Source organism: Acanthisitta chloris, unplaced genomic scaffold (genome assembly GCF_000695815.1).
Source record: "Acanthisitta chloris isolate BGI_N310 unplaced genomic scaffold, ASM69581v1 scaffold2926, whole genome shotgun sequence".
NCBI lineage: Eukaryota > Metazoa > Chordata > Aves > Passeriformes > Acanthisittidae > Acanthisitta > Acanthisitta chloris.
This window is the reverse complement of record NW_008679577.1, coordinates 132,229-151,671: the sequence shown is the minus strand read 5'-3', so window position 1 is coordinate 151,671 and position 19,443 is coordinate 132,229. Positions and strand designations below refer to the sequence as shown.

Below are 19,443 nucleotides of genomic sequence, written 5' to 3'. Positions count from 1 at the left end.
CCTTCTTTGAAGGTCTTTGGACTGGGAAATAGGGCAGCACCCTCTGGAAGATACACATCAAGTACAGGTTATTATGAAAAGTAAATGTAGTTCACTCCTTAATGAAGTATGAGACCTAGCCATTTTTAAGAAATTCGGCACCAGAATTAGACTTTCTAAACTTAACCTATTTGAAGGCTCAGGTCTGAAACCCTGGGCAGGCAGGTTCATACAATATGGTGGGCTGGGGACCAGGTATTTTTACTCCTCATCACCTATATCCAAAATGTGATGGAAACCCAGGCAGAATTTAATCAAATTTACACCAGTGGCTTAGGTTGCTGATATCATGCTATGGTTCTTTTTTTTTTTTCAGCTGACAGGGAAACTACACTACCTTCTAAACTTCTCTAATTTACTTGAGCACCTCAGGGCAGGGGAGAGCAGGTGGGAAGGCTGGCCAGACCACAGGAGCTGTCTCCTGCCCTGCCTCTCTCTAACTTCAACATATGCAAAACCATTACTTGCCAGCTGCCTTCAATTTTATCCCATGGGGCTTCCCCAAGGGGACAAAGCCAGTGCTGCCAAACTCACAGCTGGGCAAATTTCTTCAACCCCAAATGAAGGATCCATCATTAAATATGGTCTGAATTTTTTATCAGCTCATCCACATGTGAGCACAGTAAGGAACTTGGTGATCCTGTGATCTCATGAGTTCTGGCAGCAAAAATATACACAATTTTCCTCCTTGCTTACAGCCACAATAGATCACATCTACTGTCTGTCAAAGTCCTGCTGACATGTATCTGTCTTGACAGTTTGGTCTAAAGTTTTCACTTCTCGTGTACAAAGAGCAGCAAGAGATCCCTTCAGAGATTAAAACCCAATGGCCAGTTGGATTAATTTCCACCCCAGGGGCATCATTTGGGGGTAGAGTCCTACAAGTAGCACATTCAGTTAATTCCATCTTCCCACAAAACCAACTGCTGCTTTTGCCAACTCTGCAATGTTCTTTCTTAAGGCAGAAGATGGGGGAAGACTGAGTGAGGGAGGGGAACAGAAACACAGCAGAGGACAACTGCTTTTCAGAAATTATTGACATCTCATCCTCTTTCTGCTTTTCTACCCAATTCTTCTTTCAGAGAAGAAAGCACTTTCATACTGTGGACAATATTCCTTTGTATATTGTTTCTGTAGGTTCTGTTTTAAAATAAGCCAGACAGCATACAAACAGAATTTGGTTCCCGTATCTTTTGCCAATTTTCCTCTACATGGTACCAGGAGGAAATTGTATTTTCCTAGGAACAATGTGAGAATAGAAGATTACAAGAAAAATTACCATTGGGGTATCCTCTTTAATTCCCTCCAGATTTATACAATCACTTCAGTGAGAATAAAACCAAAAGCAAAGATATATCACTAAAAGGAAAATGTAGCAACTATATGTATTAGTACACTTTGGGGAACATGCACAAAGAACGTATGTGTGTCTCCAAAAAGGATTACCATATGAAATATTTTTTCCCCATTAAGCTTAGGAAACTCAGACCCCTCTTTTCAGGAATTATTCTTTAATTGAAATAAACCCAGTTGTATTTCATATCTCCCAGTCAATACAAATTGCTGGAAAAATCATCAGGTACCTGTACAGAAAACCAGGCAGCCCCATTTATGAAGATTGTGTGAAGATATCTGAAGATGTAAGTGCCAGAACTGAGACTGTGCAGATGACAGGAGCTGGAATATCCTTGAGTTTCCAATTACACATAGAAGGGCTGACAGAATGGCTTTTGATTCACTGACAAAATTCCTCTTTCAAGCATCATGGTCAAACATCAACTTTTGGATGCATCTCCTGAAGCACCTGTATCTCTTGGAATCCATGGCTCTCCTGCAGTCTTCTATGCAGAACAGCTGCCCTCCTGCCCAGACTATCTCCATTCATACACAGAATAGACAAGATATGAAAAGAGCATTGCAATGGATTTTGTGTACTGTAAAAGATGATATTTAAAAATTCCTCGCTTCATATACTGTTTAAAAACAGGTGCCCAGAATTTTGTATATCAGACAATTCCTTTAGGACACAAAGTCCCAGTTTGTGATCTTATCTGAGGGCTCTTAAATTCTAAACAACATTCTTATTTTCTCTTATTCAGTCTTGCAAGCATGGAACATGACTATTTCAGTATTTTTCTTTGCAGAAATATGACACAATAAATAATAAAAGCATCCATGTAAGTAAAACATAAATACCAGGAGATTTCAATGGGAAATGGTCAGACAAATTTACATTTTTTCAAAGGGCAGCATGTAAAGGTATGCAACTTTCTGTAAATGATTTGGCTGCAGTAGAGAAAGTTCTGTAGCATCATGGGAACAACTTCTGTCAGACTTTTTTCATGCTTTTTTTCCACTTTGAATTCTTAATTACATGGCAAATCCAATGTGAGTTTTACTGCTAGTGTAAACAGAACAAACAGTGAAATTGTATAATCACATTTATTTTTAATACAAAATCTGTTGCACTATTACAGAAGTGAGCCTGTATGTTTACCCCCACATGCACAGATAATTCAGCATCTACAATTAAATAAGAGTAAAATTATATTTATCTTTTACCAAAACCATTGGCAAATCCTGTTAAGAAATGTTCTCTTTGTGCTTTGTAATCAATGTTTTGTATTTCGATTCCTATTAAGAAAACTGACCAATGGAAAACTCAAAGGTGCAAAAGAAGCTTATTACAGCTGACTTACATGTGGGATTGCTTCAGTTGTGCTTTATCTACAATATGCACATGAAAGCTGCAACGTCCTATGGGTTAATGTAATGCACTGGCAAAAGCTCTGAATGGTTCAATTAGGAATCTGCAGTAAATGAGCAGAAAGGTTCACTATGTTGTTTTCACAGCAAAAAAATAAAATAAAAATTTAAGTAGATGCTTAAAATACCATGCACACCATTGGCTATAGTACTTCTTACACAGTACAACATAAGCTTTCTTGGTTTATTTGTCTGTAACACCTAGAAGCATATAGCGTCTACGCTTTGAGTGTATTTACAAATTCAACAAAATATCTACATATAAAAAGCTTACTTAAAATTAAACTTGATGCAAGTTATGAAAAACCAATTTATTGGCAAATGAAACTGAGCATTCCTTCAACCATAGGTTGTTATAAAAATTTATATTTGGAGGTAAACATTTGATTGATATAGTATGTGAGAAAATAATTTTGTAACCGATAAGGGTAACCCTTTACCAATAAACCATATTAGCACTTGTCCGATCGAATCCTGCGGTTCTGAGCCGCAGAGCCCACACAGCTGCAGGGTGCAGATAATTCCAAACTGCCACACTGGTCAGGCCAGGACACAGAGGCAAGTGCACTCTCACCAGTGCAGTCAGCTGGTTTGGATTTTTAACTATTTATTTTACAAGAGCTTATACCTGGCTGTGTTAGTAAATAATTTAACTCTGGCTGTGTTTTGGTTTGGTTTTTTTGTTTTAGTTTTTGTTTTAAATCTTCTAAGGCCATGAAAACATGTTGTGCTGTAACTGTGTAGAAAGCAATTATTTTCTTTTCAAAGGGAAAAGGTTATACTCTTCTTTCTGTAATTTCAAATATTTGAAAGTTCCCAATTTTAGCACAACAGTTTCATAACCCTTTTTTTCTTCTCCACGTTTTTCCTTTATTTGGCAAGGACAGTAGTCTGCTAATCAGAGTTTACTGCACCAACTGATTTAGTAGTACAGCGCATCACGGAATGCATATTGTATAAAGGCACTGAATGTACTTTGCCCTGTGTTTTCTGGAATATTTTCTCTCATTTTTAAAGTCTTTCTTTCAGTGACTGTACAAATTCCAAAATGCATTGCAATGCGTATCTTTTATGCCCTAAAATCAATTCAATGTGTTTTGATGTAAAAATAGAACACTGTACTGCTGTAATACTCGATAGATTAAAAAGGCTATAAAGTAATAGGAGCAAAGAGCAGATAATAGGGTCTCATTAAGCATCAGTAAATGCAAGTGTCATACTTAAATCATTTAGCAATTATATACTGTACATACTGTTCCTAACTGTCTTGCAAATAGACATATGATAGCTAGACATTAAGTCACCAATTTCACAACAATGTCCACAAAGACATTGAAGTTCTATATAATACTACTATAACACTCTGACAATGAGAACGGAATTCATACCCAGGGATTCAGCTGAGGACTGCAGAACAAATCGTCAAACCATGTTTTCATAGTGTACACGAGATTACCTGTGAATTGTGTAGCTTTTTTTCCCCCATGCATTATACTGTATTTTCAACAGGAAACAAAATTACAAGTCAATGTTATTGTGTCAGTTCCTTTAAAAAAAAAACAAAAAACAAACCCAAGTTTTAAATAAATTTTGAAATTTGTATTTTGATTCATACTAACATACCACTTACTGTGTCATTATGCTCTAGAATGGTATTGAGCTGCATATTCTCATAGCATTAACACCTGGTGGTGAGGAGCTCTGTTACCTGTGTGTTCATAGTATGAGAAGGAGGATGTACAAGTGCTTTAAACAAACTGAAGGTACCAAGGGATCGAGTTCTGTGGTTACACAAATGAATTCATGGCATTTACAGGAGAAGGAGCCTCAGAGCTTTCATTTCCTTCTGCAGGTTCTTTCTCTTTTTTACCACTATATTGTCCAATAAAGGAGCCATCCTCATTGAACTGACCATTTACACCTTCTCCATAGTCAACTAAGCTATCATCACTGTCTTCTTTTTTCACAGTTCTGTCTGAAGGTGTCCGGCTTCCTTTTTTTAGAGGTTTATGGTCCTCTGCATCGCTGCAGACACAAACAAACAAAAGCATGGAATTAATGGGTGTATGATGCATTAAGACAAAGTCAGCCATGCATGCAGAGTTTATGGGAAGCGTGTGTGCAGCCCTATAATCCTTTAGTAAACCCACATCACATTGTAGAGGCAAATCAATATGATGTAGTTCACATGAAAACATGGTGTAGGAATGGTTTAATCAGGGAATGTCTTCAGTGGAGGGAGGGGGAGCTTGTGGTTTCTTTCTTTTCCCCCTCCCCCCATCGTGCATGACTTTTCAATGATAAGACCTGGGCCCTTGGCTTGGAAGCCATTTAGATGCAACTGCAAGCATTAAAAAGTGGGTTGTAAAGTTATAAAAACCCAATTTATTTGTTTTCCAAAGTAACAAGCTTATGATGTGCCGTGAAGTTAGTCTGTTAAACTTCTTAATTTCTTTGACTCCTTGAACATGAATGAAGAATGAATTTGGTTAAATGAAATATACTGATTTTCTTTACTAGTATAAAGAAAATAAAAGTGCTGCATTTCAAATAATTTGTTACATAATGCAGGCCAGACTTGCAATTTTCAACCTTACCTTTCAAGAGACCTACATATTCCATTAAAAGGGTGCAGAAGAAACAAATGAAAATAGCCTAAGAAGAAAAGCAAAGTCCATATCCTGATAGTGATCAGTATTTTATCAATAATAAGTTGCTCTTAAAATTGCTAATATATTTACTGTATGACAGGTAAAGCAACAATTTAGCTTACAGTAGCTAGAATTGAGGAGTTGAGAGCATGCTTACCCTTTTTCATTACTTATCACATCAACCCCTCCTTACCATACTGATAACATTCTGACAATGATGATGGTGATTTGGAGGACAAAAGCAAAAGGAAATGAAATCAAGGCAAGGGGAGAGATCTTTGCAGCAAAGTACTGTGGTCTTTCCCTTGTCAGTGGAAAAGCTGCAGCAACATCAGCATCCTCAAATAAACCTGCAGCTGTGGTGGCTTGTGTTTCATGAAATAGATGTAGTTGGGCTCTTTTCAGAATCCTTTACACTGCACTTCAGTTTCGAGATGACGATTTCAGCAGCAGCTCCAAAGCATTTTGAATTAAGCCCCACTGTTTCCAGCTGCACTTTTGGGTGCAATTACTTACCTTGTCTTAAACAGAGCATGTGACTTTATTTGCATATAGGGCACAAAAAAAGTAAGTGGTTTGGGGGTTTTATTTAGACACACAGCGTATGGAAAACATAAAGAAACATGTATAAAATACCAAAGAAATTAAATCACATTTTATAGTTTCCAGAATATTACACTGAATATATACTCAGCAAATTCTTTTAACCCTCTGATTCCTAAAACCAAATATCTTAGTTCTGTAAAGAATGTATTTTTTTTCTAATTAATATATTTGAACACCCAGAGAAACCACATATATGTTGTACTTAGCATGTACAAGGTCACACAGATCATACCATTGGCTAATAAAAGCCCTGTTGAGAAACACTTCACTATTGCTAGAAAATCATACGACCAATTTTCTATCAAGCTGCTTCTCCTCATCTGATCAACTCTGGTTTTGGAAGACGCTAAGTGCTCACATTGTAAAAGAAGACACCTCTAGTATGTATATACTTACCAAAAAAAAGCATATCAGAGACTTAATCATTCTGCATAAACACCAGGAAAAAAAGTGGCAGGAACCTCTCTCTTTTTAACATGTAAGAAAACCTTCATGCACACAAAGGCAAAACCTCTGAACTTGACTTTTTAGTTACTGCTGTGTACAAGGCACGAGGATAAATGTCATACCATTGATCCTCTGTGCTCACTGATACTGCAAACACACAGACCAGCAACATTTAAAAGAAAGCTACTCCAAAATGTCAATAAAACAGCAGCAAAGTTAAAATGTTTGTAACATTGCAAGCACAGGCAGATTACAGAGACATTACTGAAGACAATTCATTTTGGAAGGACCCTGTATTTAAGGTACTGAAGCAGAATTGAGCATTTAATACACACAATGTAGTTTCTCCATTGCCCTCATCAGAGGGTGCTGGAGTCATTTCCACAGGCTATACGAGTCAAATGAAGACCAGAGCCTCACTTTCAATTAGTAACCAGTCCTACTCCCAAAGAAGACCTGCAGTGGTTAAAACTTTCTCAGTAAGACTATTAACTACAGAACATTTGTGTATGGTTTGTTGTTTAATTTTAGTTGAATAGCTTCATAATTACTTACACCATAATACGTACAAATGAAAATGAATTTAAATTGTATTTGTACCATATTCCAATTGGCCATGAATCCCTTTGCAAATATTCTGAAGTATGACCCTATCCAGTGTAACTCACTAGGCTGGAATGTACACTAAATAAATAATACACCATTACTCTATTAAAAATATCCACATTTTGGTGTTTAATCCAATAAAAAGCTCAGTTTTCCTTTATAACTTCAATAAATCTGAGTATGGGAACTTCTGCTTTGTGTTGCTCTTACGGTTTTGCTGTTTGTATTTTTGCAAAGAAGGTTTATGTATACAAAGCCAGACAATGAGGAAATACACAGTTGGTTGCACTGTGTTTGTGATTTTTCTATATTTTAGTAAGGATACGATTCTACTGTCTCCATAATTAAAACCAAACAAAATTGCAGATTTACCCAGGAGTGCATTGCATGGAGGTGGACACTGGTGTGAGAGCACAGGCAGCAGATGCAAAAATCAAATCTGAACTCAGGGATTCATTCCCTTGTTGCACTATTCAAGTCCAGAGAGAGGTTCTGCCAAGACTCTGGCAGTGGAAAAACAAGTGGGATTATCCAGGGTGCTTTCTACTCCTTGTTCAGGAAAATGAAACATATGCCACGATACCATTTATTCCTTATAAAACTGGATTATGACTCTTAGATTAAATGAATACAGTGTTTTGGGTGAAGAGAAAGAAATTCAGTAAGAAAGAACTAAAAAAAAAAACAAACAGGAGAGGGAAAAAAAAGTGAAGACATCAATGTTTTGGAGGGCACTTCTGTTACCCTGGGGGTACAAAACAGGGAAGGTTTTTGCTCTGGGTGCTCTGGGGAACTGAATGTATTACCTGTTTGCTGTCAAGTAGCAAACCGCAAAAGCTGCTGAATTGCACTTTAAATCTGGATGCCCAAAGAGCTATAGAACACTTTAGGCTGTAGAATATATAATATTACATTGCAAAAACATGTTAAAGCCATAAATTTTGATACAGTGTCTGCAAGATTGGCTAATCTTACTTACAATTATTCATAAAACCATTCCACAATGCAATCAGGATAGATCACAACATCTTTTAGTTTTTGGTTGTGGTTTTGCTTACTGACTTTTATACTTACCTAGTGTAATATCCTGCTATAAAAAATAATGTGCAAATTGGGTTGACTAAAATTACAGTGGGAAATTGATGAAGTTTTTTAGAAGTGTCATGTGTGCAGTGCATACGACTAATAGTGAGAAAACAAGTACTGAGAGGGAACCAAACTAGATGAGAGAATGGGTATTAATTGTATGTTTAGATTAGACAGCCAGGCAAGTTAAGTGTAGTGATACTTTTACTATTTGTTGCCTTATAAATAAATTCCATACTAGTAACTTTTTAAGGATGAAAGTTTCTCAGTGAAGACTGATATGTACCAACCATTTTGATAAGTACTGATATGTACCACATACATTTCTTGTACTAAGAAGACTGTTTAATATTAGAACATACTCTAAAAGCATGATTTAAATATTATTCATGAATGATTGCTAATGTATGAAGACATGTTCCTTTTTCTTAGTTTAATTAAACATATCAAACTTGCAGCTAATGATTGAGATACAAGAAGTATGAACGTAACAATAACATAAGCGCAAAATATAAATTTATTTTTTTAAAAAAGTAGTTCCATTTCACAAGCTCATCAGTTATTGAAAGAAATATGTACCTTGAAATCTCCTTTCTTCTTTCAACTTTTCTTCCTTAGATATGGGTACATGCAGCAACCAGTCAGAATGGGGAAGACAGTTTTACGATGCCTCTGCAGTCCAGCAGGCAACTAGCTCCCACTAAACTTAGCCACATTCATGGACATGCAAAAAGACTCAATATATGGTTAGCAATATACTACTTTTCCTTTCAACACAACTGTCAGATGAAAGGCAGCATAAACCAAACAAAATGGGTAAAGCATTCTGGGCTACGGAACACAGAAAGATGATGCAGAAGATGAAAACTGTTGGCAGGAGATTCCTTTTTCTGTGTCCTCATGTCAATAGCCCATAAATGTTTAAGTGTAAGCAGTCATATAATGCCACAGAAGTACCTTATGCTGTGGCTTCCCTGCACACTCCAGGAGAATCCCTGACTCAATACCTAACAGGGTTCTGCTCTGTGCAGGTGACAAATGCTCTCCCTACACTTACACACCTGTATGAACCCAGACTTCAAACCATTTTCCTATTTCTTATTAGCTAAGACTTAAGCACATCCATATTAGTCTTCTGAGTAGTTTTTCTTTTACATCACTGTAATACTCAATCTTCAGACCTGGAAGCTGGAAAATCTAAGGCTAAGCTCTGGCTTTAAGTGGCAGTGTGTTGAAAAAAATGTCATTAGTCAAAGAACCTGACTCACTCCTTGTGAAAATTTAAAGAAAAGTATGCTTGAGAGAAATGTAACCAACTTTTCACCTTTCCTATCTCTGTTTGAAAATTATACAAAGGGAAATCAAAGCACTGATTTAAAAACAATGACACAGAATTTAAGAACTGAAATAAGAACCATCAAGGAAAGTACACGTGCATAAATTAGAACACAGTAAGACCACTGCCAAATCCAATGGACTTTTCTGAGACAAGAGCTCTTCAGGAAGTCCACTGAGATTATCTCTTGTGCTAGAAGGCACCAAGCTTAGAATTACAGTGCTGAGGCAAAATCATGACCAGTTCCCTCTGGAAACACACCAAAGCTCCAGTAAAACTGAGTAACTACAAGAGAAAAAAATACTGTTGTAGCTACAAACTATATTCTCATTGTTAATGAACCCAGAACAAGAAGGAAGAGTAATATATTATCTAGCAGTCTCAGAACTCTCCTCTGGAAAGACTCTCATAACATATCCAAGGATTTCTAGGAAAAACATTGTGTATGTCAAAATGTTAAAGAAAAGAGGGAAAATAACTCAACAAAATGTGCAAACATCCTGTGTTACTAGCAGGTCCTACTACTGTAGTTGACTTGTCCTGTTTCATCTTTCTAAGAACACTTTCTAGGCTGCAATGAGATGCTGAGCTTTCCTTCTCCCTGTGAAGTTAACTAAGAAATAAAAGCATTGCAGTCCCTCCCTACCCATGTACCCACAGGTCTGTAGCTGTCATAATTGCTCTCGATTTAGGGCCCAGGATGGAAACCTAAGCTGATTTATACACCGACACTGACCCGAACTGGAGCTCTAGATAGTCTTTAATTTTAATTTAAACATACATTTGTGGTAGTACTTCCATTTCTTGCATTTTCTTCTTGTAAGCATTGACTGTTCACAGTTTACTATCTCAGTTTTCTGCCACTAAGATCGCAGTGCAGTTTGCTACAGAGGCTCTGTTTTCCCTTACCGTGTAAAAGTGAAGAAATTAGTCCAGTCACAGGAACATAGTGCATACAATCATTCTGTGATTCCTGTAACACCTGCATTTTCTAAAGCATTATTGCCTCCATTAGATCAGTATGGCAGAACAATCCCATGTTGGCTGTCTCTGCAGGAATTATGCTCTTAGAAACAGTTGAGGAGTGCAAAAACAAATCCAAGCCATCCCAAGACCACTGGGAAGCCTAGAAATTATATGTGACAAAAACCTCCCCTAAAATTGAGAGCTGTGACTTCTCTAAAATATCTTAATTAGTCATTAAGATCTAAGTGATTTAATAATTTAAATCCTATTTTGAAAAAACTAATTTTTTCCAAGCATTGGGCTTACTTGTCCAGAAATACTGAAGTCTATTCAGTATATTTTTCCAAGTCTTCCACTCTTCTCAGTTCCTGAGAAAGCAGGAAGCAAGTCTATGTTCTCAGAAAGTTCCTCCTGATGGTCTGGTGTCTCTCTGAAAGTGAGATGTCTTTTCATACTTAGCATGAAATGAATGTGATACCTTGTACTTTCCCTTCCCTCCTTTGAACTTTGGAGGAGAACGCAAGGAGCTCAGACACTTGTGAGGATAAGAAAAGGAAGAGCTTCCAACAGAGCCCTTTTTTTTCATCTGATGTAAGGAGTGTTTGTGTTCTGAGAGATCCTTCATGATCTGGACCAAGGATTCACCAAAGAGCTTTCCCCCTCTGTATGGTAAGGACAGCAATTTACATTTTAGCTCTCGCGATGAGGTCCAAGGACGCAGCCATATAGCTCTCCAGGCTACAGTGAGGCATGCCATGTTTTTAACAGTGAGCCTAAGAGAATCCTCAGCTGCATCATGGATAAAATTAGCTGCAATTTTACATAGCCTACGTTTCCTCCGCATGGCACCAGATGGGACCCACTTCTTTTTGAATCTGGCTTGTTCTTCTTCCAACCACATTAGTAACGCTTTAGAAGCGTAAGTGCAGTAGATAGATACTCCAAGCTGGGCTGCAACTAGCTTGAAAGATCTTTTAATTGCTTCCTCAACCTTTCTGTCAGTAGGGTCTTTAGGGAGAGCATCCACATTCGCAGCCACTGCCAGTACGGAATGACCAGTAACCAATGCTCTGTCTACCTCAGGCAAGGTCCCCCACAAAGCAGCTTTATCCACTGGAAAAGGATAGAGCTTACGTAGGACTGCTGGGGCTTCATGCTTGGCCTCAGGATTACCCCAAACCCTGCAGACAAGATCTTCCACAGCTGAATGGATAGGAAGCGCGTTATCTACCTTGCCTTCCTCAGAGGGGATAAGCAGTTCTTCTGAAGCACATTCAGATTTGGAAGATTTTAGCATTAACACCCTCCTTATGTGTTCGAACAGATAATTCTGATTCTCCGGGTCAAATTTACGCAGAGGACCTGGTCCTTCTTGTTCTTCTGTTGGGGACACAGATGCCAACTCCCCATCTTCAGGGTCTGACTCACCCTCAGATTTGTCCTTCCCAGAAGCTGTTTGATCTTTTAAGCTGTCCACATGGTCAGAATCAAAAGTCTGGGAACTGCTCCCAGACGCTTCTAGAGGAACCACTGGGACTTCTGTAACTGGTACCCTGGGATGCTTCACTGAATGGGGCTTAGCCTGTGCCACAGATATGATACTTTGTCTGGCTGCTGTCAAAGCATCTTTTAAGACAGTAGCTAGCTCAGGCAAAATTACAGACTTCATTAATGAATTCTTTTCAGATTCAGAGAAGTGAGTAGTAGTAGAAGGTCTTACCTTCCTGTGGCAGGAGCTCTGAGTGTCTTCTGAATCTGAGCTGCAGTCTGGGGTCTGGCTGCACCAGTGCTGGAGAGAAGAGTGCTGCCTTGCCAGTGAGCCACCAATGGAGTTGCAGCTGAGAGGTTGCTGGAAAGGGGAAGGCTGTCCTGCCTGAGAATCTGAGCCCTCCTCCGACCCCATTATCTCTTGCTCAGGAGTGTGATGTCTAGAGCCATGCCTGTACTTCCACGCGTCTGACCTCTTCTCCTCTCGGCAGAGGGAAGCAGAGGCAGAACTAACCCTTGCAAGCTCTGACGACTGCCTAGCCCTCCTCCTGGTGTAGGAGGTCTCTGATCTGGTGCTGAAGTATTGATCCCCTGACCTTCTGAAGAGGCTGGATCTGTCAGATCTCACAGATTTTGCTTTGGTAAAGACAGGGTTTGCTTCAGAAGAATTGGCACAGCTACCTTTTCTTTTCTTTTCCTTGTCCAGTTTCTTTCCTGTCCAAGCAGACATGGACCTGAAGTGATGAAAAAAGTTCAAAATACTCGAATTCCTAGATCTTTCAAAAATTACATTTTTTTTCAAGGGAAACCCTATACCCTTTTTTCCTCAAAGAAGCACCACATCATGTGAGGCAGACAAACTGGGAACTGAGTGACTGCAGTGATGCTGGGCTGCAGAGAGGGTGGCAAGATATCTTCTGTAATCTGACTGGTTGCTGCTGCTGCCCTGTCTCTAAGGAAAAAAGAGGAAAGCCCAATATAGACTAATTACACAGAAATACATTTTAGAAAGGAGTTTTTGCATGATATAGTGATGAGCTCTTTCATATGAACAAGTCTGAAAACCTGGCATGCATCTGTCCATGTTCACCAGACATGAGGTGGATAAATGCATGATAAAATAATTTAACAAAGTTCTAAATTATTCTATAGAATAACTCAAGCCACTTAAATATGAAGACATAAATTCAAATCTTGCTACAGGTCATACATGAAAGCAGAGTTGAAATACTTATTCCAGGCCTGAGAAAACATGTATCAAGGCAATATCATTTGTACAATTCTGTACAAAGGTCAATTTCTGCTGCTGAAAGTTCCAAGTATCGAAAACCAGTGGAGCAATAAAGGAGCATGCAAACTGCCCAGGAAAACTTACACAGTACTTATTTAATTAATTCATATGCACTTAGTACTATAATAAAATACTATTCTGAACTCATTAACCTTAGAACAGAGTATTGTATTTTTTTAAATCAAGGAAGAATAAACAGAAAGTGCTCTTTGGCATTCAGAACTGTACATCTGTTCCTGTCAGATCAAGATGTACATTTCTCCTCCATAAAGAAGCTATGGCAACGCAATACATACTTCTTGAAAAAAAAAGATTTTCCTATGTACATTTGTAAATGTCAAATCTTCAAAACAATAAAGAGCTTCTACAATGTTTCGGACACAGGAATACACTATAAAATCTATGGTAACACCCATGTAAAAGATAATGGTCTTGACCTATTTCAAAATAATATTATTTTCTGCACTAATAAAAAACCCCAACAAATAAAATGCTTCTTACTTAATCAGCTATATTCATAACTGTTATATGAACAGACTGCCCATGTCATGCTTTTGGGAATGCTAGGAGGTTTGGCTAGGCTGCATTTACAGCAAAGCAAGAGTCAGGAATAGGAGCAGTGCCACATGCTTTGAAGCTGCATGCTCTGTATCTTGTACTGAAATACATGAAAGGGAGATTTTTTTCTGGTAGTATTCTTCCACCTCTGTGTATAACATCTCTTCATTGTTACTGGATTAGATATTAGTTCTGGGAGCCATTTTAAATGCATTTATTTTCCAGTCAACACAAAATTCTTTCAATTAGGCTTCAATTAGGAATTTATTTTCAAAAACCATAATGCTAAATGTTCCCTAACTGAAAGGACACTGTGTCTGGTATTCAAGCTATCTGAAAGATGGCTTTCTAAATGAAGATTCCACACTTTGGGACAACTGTGTTTGAATCTGGAGTTTACCTTGCAATAGCCAATGGCTTACTAAGCCTGGATAATTTTGGTTTAATGCTGTGGCTGAAATGCTGTCTATAGAGACTCTTTGACATGGAAAAAAAGGTTAGTCTTGAATTAATACGTGTGATACTATATACAGTACATGTGTGACATGAACAGTGAATGTGACAAACCACATCAGTTGCTCACCTGTATTCACCAAATGTCCCATCATCTTCCTTCATAGGTTGTATTTCTGGATCAGCATGTGCATCCTCCTTTTCCTTCACTAAAATATTTGAAATAGTATTTTTGATCATGAAACTGCAAGATGAGACACCCTAAGACCTTAATTACTCAAACTGATCTCATTTGGCAGGAATGTGGTTTGAATAAAAATGATTTTTTTTAAATGGGGCCTTAGGCTGTTACTATTTTTTTTTTAAGGAAAAGATCTGTTAATTAGTTGAGAATTTTATTTTCATTCAAGTATAAAATACTGCATGTCATTTTGCATTAGCTGAACTTTATCTTCATTTCTAGCACTAAAGTTTTGTTAAAAATTCTACCAAAATAATTTACTTATTTTATTATTAGAGCTATTGTTTAGTGAAATCGAATAATTTAGTTTTACTTGACCATGCTCTGTATTTCCACTTGATATTCCTCTCATATTGTTTGATAAATTTGAATCAGATTCACTTCTGTTCACTGTCAGTTTGTACATTTTCTGCTTTCATTTCATGCACTAAGACTCCAGGGAATTTTAAATAGTATTTAACAAATTATTAATATTGGGAAAAAATAGGCATGATCTGCTAATTTTTTTCTTTTCTATAACATGATCACAAGAAAAGCAAAATCACCTAAACCGGAACCTAAATTTAACACAATTGCATCTCTTGCACATCCTTGGTTTAGGTTTAGCCATTGTTCCCTGGTGGGAATTAATTCAGGTATGTCACTTGTCCCTATTAAAAAAATATATGTAGCACTTCAACACAGAACCCTGCAAGAACCTGAGGGCTCAGATGTTTACAGATGACATATATTCCTGTCAGTTAAGACTGTTGACAAGAGTAAAATAATATACTGACTTAATGAATTATATTTATGGTTCTTCCCTTTGCCTTTTCATTTCTGTTTTTCTGGCAACTACTCAAATCTTTGCCTTGTTTAGCAGATACAGTTCTATAATCCAATATACAATCTCTTCTCCTTTACTCTGGCCATTTCCACACTTAATTTGTACATCATTAATTTCTATGCTGTTATTTAAGATGATATGAATCATTCCTGACAGTATTTACCAAGTGTGTAATTACAATAATGCATAACACCTTGAGATGTATCTGGGTGCTGTAATTTCCTAGGGAAGTAATTGATTACTTTCCACAAACCACAGGCAATCTTACAATGCAAAAGAGTTCATAACTTTGTGCTTTCCATTTGTCACTACCCATGGAACAGTACATTTGCAATGACACAAGAAATTAGCTATAGAGTCACTGCTATAAACACCACAACATACTGAATCTGACAATCCTATAAACAGTCAAGGTCTATCTTTATATATGTGTGTGCGTATGCATATATATTTGTGCATTAAAAAATGAGAATCTTACAACTAATAAGCCTGCAGAAGCAGAGAAAAGAACAGCATATCAGGGATCCACGATGTTAGTATCCAACTGCCTTCTACACTTTTACTCAAAAGCTGTTTTACCTTCTTCTAGACAATGGCTCACTCCAAGTCATCCCTGTGCTTTTCAGTTTCATCACTGCATTTGCTTCAGTCTCTGAATTCTCCTTCTCTTTTCTTTATTCTCTCCACTAAGACACATTTTTCCTATATCCTCCATAACCTAATTTCCTCTTTCAAAAAATCCAAATCTTATGAAAAAAACTAAGATGATGTCTTCAGCCTAACTTTACGTAATACTGTGTTCCTGTCTGTTCTTCATGGGCATAGGCAGTTGCCACAGAAATTTCCCTTACTTAATTTGTGCTGTCACTACAAATCTTTGCTCCCTCTATAAAACAATTTAATGGTTAGATTGGGCAGAGTAGGATTCTTGTACTTTATAATGTGACCTTATCTTCTTGTAAAAATAATCTGCTATAAAAGATTTCCCTAAGAAGAGGAAAAGTTCTGAGTGCTCACTGACATTAATTCCCAGAAGTGCACTGGTCAGAACAAGCAGGAGAAATTAAAACAGAGTCTGGTTTTGGTTTTTTGTACTTTTGTAAGTACATCCCTCTTTTTCATGTCCAAATCAACACCATGAACTTCAAGAAGTTTGGGTTGACTTTAAAAAATCATTCTAGAGCCTGGACATTTATATAATTTCCAAACCTTTGGAGTCTGTAATACAAAGATACAAATACAAAAAGAACAGATTTTTTTCATTAAATCAAAATTGTACTTTCTATTGCATCTAAGAGAGGAAAATGAAAAATCAAATTATCCCTTGATGAAGTTCATTCATAGCCACTCATACCTCAACAGCTGCTCTGAGATCCTATCTGGCAGTACTGTGCAAACTGGTTCTCACTATCCTTTTCAAGAGAGCTTTAGTCTATGGACTACTATATGAACAGAAATATAAGACCGAGGAAAGATATATATGACACATGTATGCACACATACATACATACACATAGATGCATGTTGTACTATGTACACCAGGAGGAATGAGAGTTTTGACACAGGTACATTGTATACTCCCAATTTTTAATTAAAAATAAAAAAATATATTTGGCTGTTCCTACACCTAACACTAAAAAGACCCTTACCCCCACTCCCACCCCCTCTTATAAAGAAAAAAATTAGAGAAGAAAACCAGCCTAACTAAGGATGGCAACTTCAAACTTAGCTGCAAAAATGCAGAGGCTGAATATGACACAGATTCTGGGGAGGAATATGTATTTGAGACAAAATAATGTATGAAGAGATTTGTCCTATGAAATGCATTCCTGGTACTTTAAAGTAACATGGTGGCTATGATCAGGTATATGTTTCCACACTTTCTGACCAACTAAGTTCTTGCTCAGCTCATTTAGGTGGGTTAAACCTACCTACACTAGATTTCAGAAAGTGCAGCACTGGTGATACTTCAAACAAAGCTCAAACTGGTTTAGAGAGGTAATGCAGTAATATGACTCTCCATGAATGAAGGAGGCACTTTATGCTTAAACAGATTGAGGATTTCTACTGATGCCGATTGAAATGCTAAGGCTGATTTGCCATATACACAATGTGAATGTAAACCAGCAGCAAATGTAAACTTTCCAGTGAACCTGAGACCTGTCCTAATGGGTTGCCAACAGATGAATTGTACTTTCATTGTTAAATAGCATACCTGGATATTTGCCACCCTTATTCCTCCTTATGAAGCAAACAATCAGTAAAATCAAGATCAGAAGAGCAACAGCACACATAAGACCAATGAACCATCCTTGAGTAGCGATGTCTACCTGCCGGCTTGCCATTGCTGGAGGAAAAAAGAAGAAAAATTAGATGTTTTACTGCATTTAAATGCTGTGCTAATTCAGATAAATAATAGCCAGTATACATTTTTCACTAAGGAATAACAGTCACTGTAAAAAAAAATAGTATTAAGAAAAACAGTGATACTGTACTTTGTGAATATTTTCGTTATTCAAAAGATTTTCAAGTACATGTGCTTAGAACCTACTTTCTAGTATGTAAGAAGTCTGCCAACATTTAAGTTTAGCAAATACTTTGTAAAGTCTGCACACATATTACATTGCTTTCCATAAGCCTCAAAACTATTCTCAACCATTTTACACTAATTAAACTACTGAAATGAAATTGCAAATTATAATTCACACAAACATGTCAACTGCATTCTCGAAATGAATAAAAAGCCAATACTCATTAGCTAATGCATTCCCATCAGTCTGAAGTGGGGAAACAGATGGGTCATTCAAGGCCCTAACATTCAATTTCAACTAAAAATAAACAATGAAGCATCCTTTAAAACCTTATTAAGCATCATGTCTTTTTCTTTTCCTCAAACCCATGCCTCATCCTACAATTTATCATGATTGCCATGATTTAGCATTAGTGAGGGCTTAACACGATCCAAAGCCTTTCCTTGGCACTGTTTCTCTCCAAATGCTAACTCTAGCTGAAAGATAAAGTAAACGCTAAGCAAACTAGAGGGGAAACACTACAGTCACTAATAAGGACAGGAATTATCTGTGTGTTCTAGGGGCTGGATCTCTCCTACTGGTCTCCAACACAATAGGAAGATTTTTCTAGTGAAGCTTATTTTCCACTCCACTGTTTTGAAGCACACTACAGGCAACTGGACTTAGGACTTGCTGTTGGGAGAAAGAGGGAAGGACGAGATGTATAAGGGATAAATGCTCCAGACAGAAGAAGATAAGAAGTGGAGGAAGATGAACATCCATCCAAACCTATCATGTTCATTCTTCAGCTGCTTCTCCAGACCCAAAACCCAAGAGAATGAAACTCTCTGAAGAGCTGCCCAATAGACAGAATTCAAGCTTATGCCTCAATGTTATTTCCTAGTTAAGAAGGAGGGTGAGACAGCTAGCTTGAAAACATCAGCTCTCAATGATCTCAGATTCCTGAGGGTTTTTCATGGACCCTATAAAAACTCTTCTGATGTCTGGATACAGTATCTACCATCCATTCCACAGAGAAGACCAGAATTCCACTAGGCTAAAATTAACTTTATTTAGATGTTTTTTTCTGGTCGTACTAGGCAATGTTATAACTTCATTTTCACTCAAATAATTCAATGAATTAATGTGCCTGGTTATTGTGGAGTTATGATCAGAGGATTTCTCAGCCCTTGCTTAAGAATATGTTTTCTGATATTTTAGAAAATGATTCTTTCTGATACGCACAATAATTTAAACTACATGTTACATAAATATATAGCTTCTATACAGATACATTTATACTTTATATGCTACATATAAATGTATGTATATAATATATAAATATATCTAAGTGGCAATCTTAACAAAACAAAATCAGAAAGGCAATCCTCTGAACTATATGTCAAAATAAAATAAAACTTTGTTTTCACATTATGGTTAAAATTATTTTGAGTTTTGCACATATGCATTCATAATAAGGCATTAAAGGTTGTATAATACATACTATGACAAAATGCAATAGCACAATTCACATTCAAATGTAGTAAGAAACAGCATCAAGCAAAAGAACCCA

The 19,443-nt window shown here is 37.1% G+C and overlaps 1 protein-coding gene across 7 annotated transcripts in view; it reads right to left on the bottom strand.

Annotated features, from left to right (window-relative positions):
- Positions 1-4,129: 4,129 nt before the first annotated feature.
- NRCAM (neuronal cell adhesion molecule) overlaps positions 4,130-19,443 on the bottom strand; it is a 65,321-nt gene continuing 50,007 nt past the window's right edge. For 6 of the 7 annotated variants that reach the window (XM_009077336.1, XM_009077334.1, XM_009077338.1 and 3 more), the window contains 3 exons: positions 17,576-17,707; positions 14,424-14,502; positions 4,130-4,830 (listed from right to left, as the gene is read on the bottom strand). In XM_009077336.1, the coding sequence (XP_009075584.1) occupies positions 4,593-4,830; positions 14,424-14,502; positions 17,576-17,707 (449 nt within the window). In that variant the 3' untranslated portion in view covers positions 4,130-4,592. Of the gene's footprint in view, positions 4,831-5,402; positions 5,415-14,423; positions 14,503-17,575; positions 17,708-19,443 lie in introns of all 7 variants that reach the window. The other variant, XM_009077335.1, reaches the window with a different exon arrangement.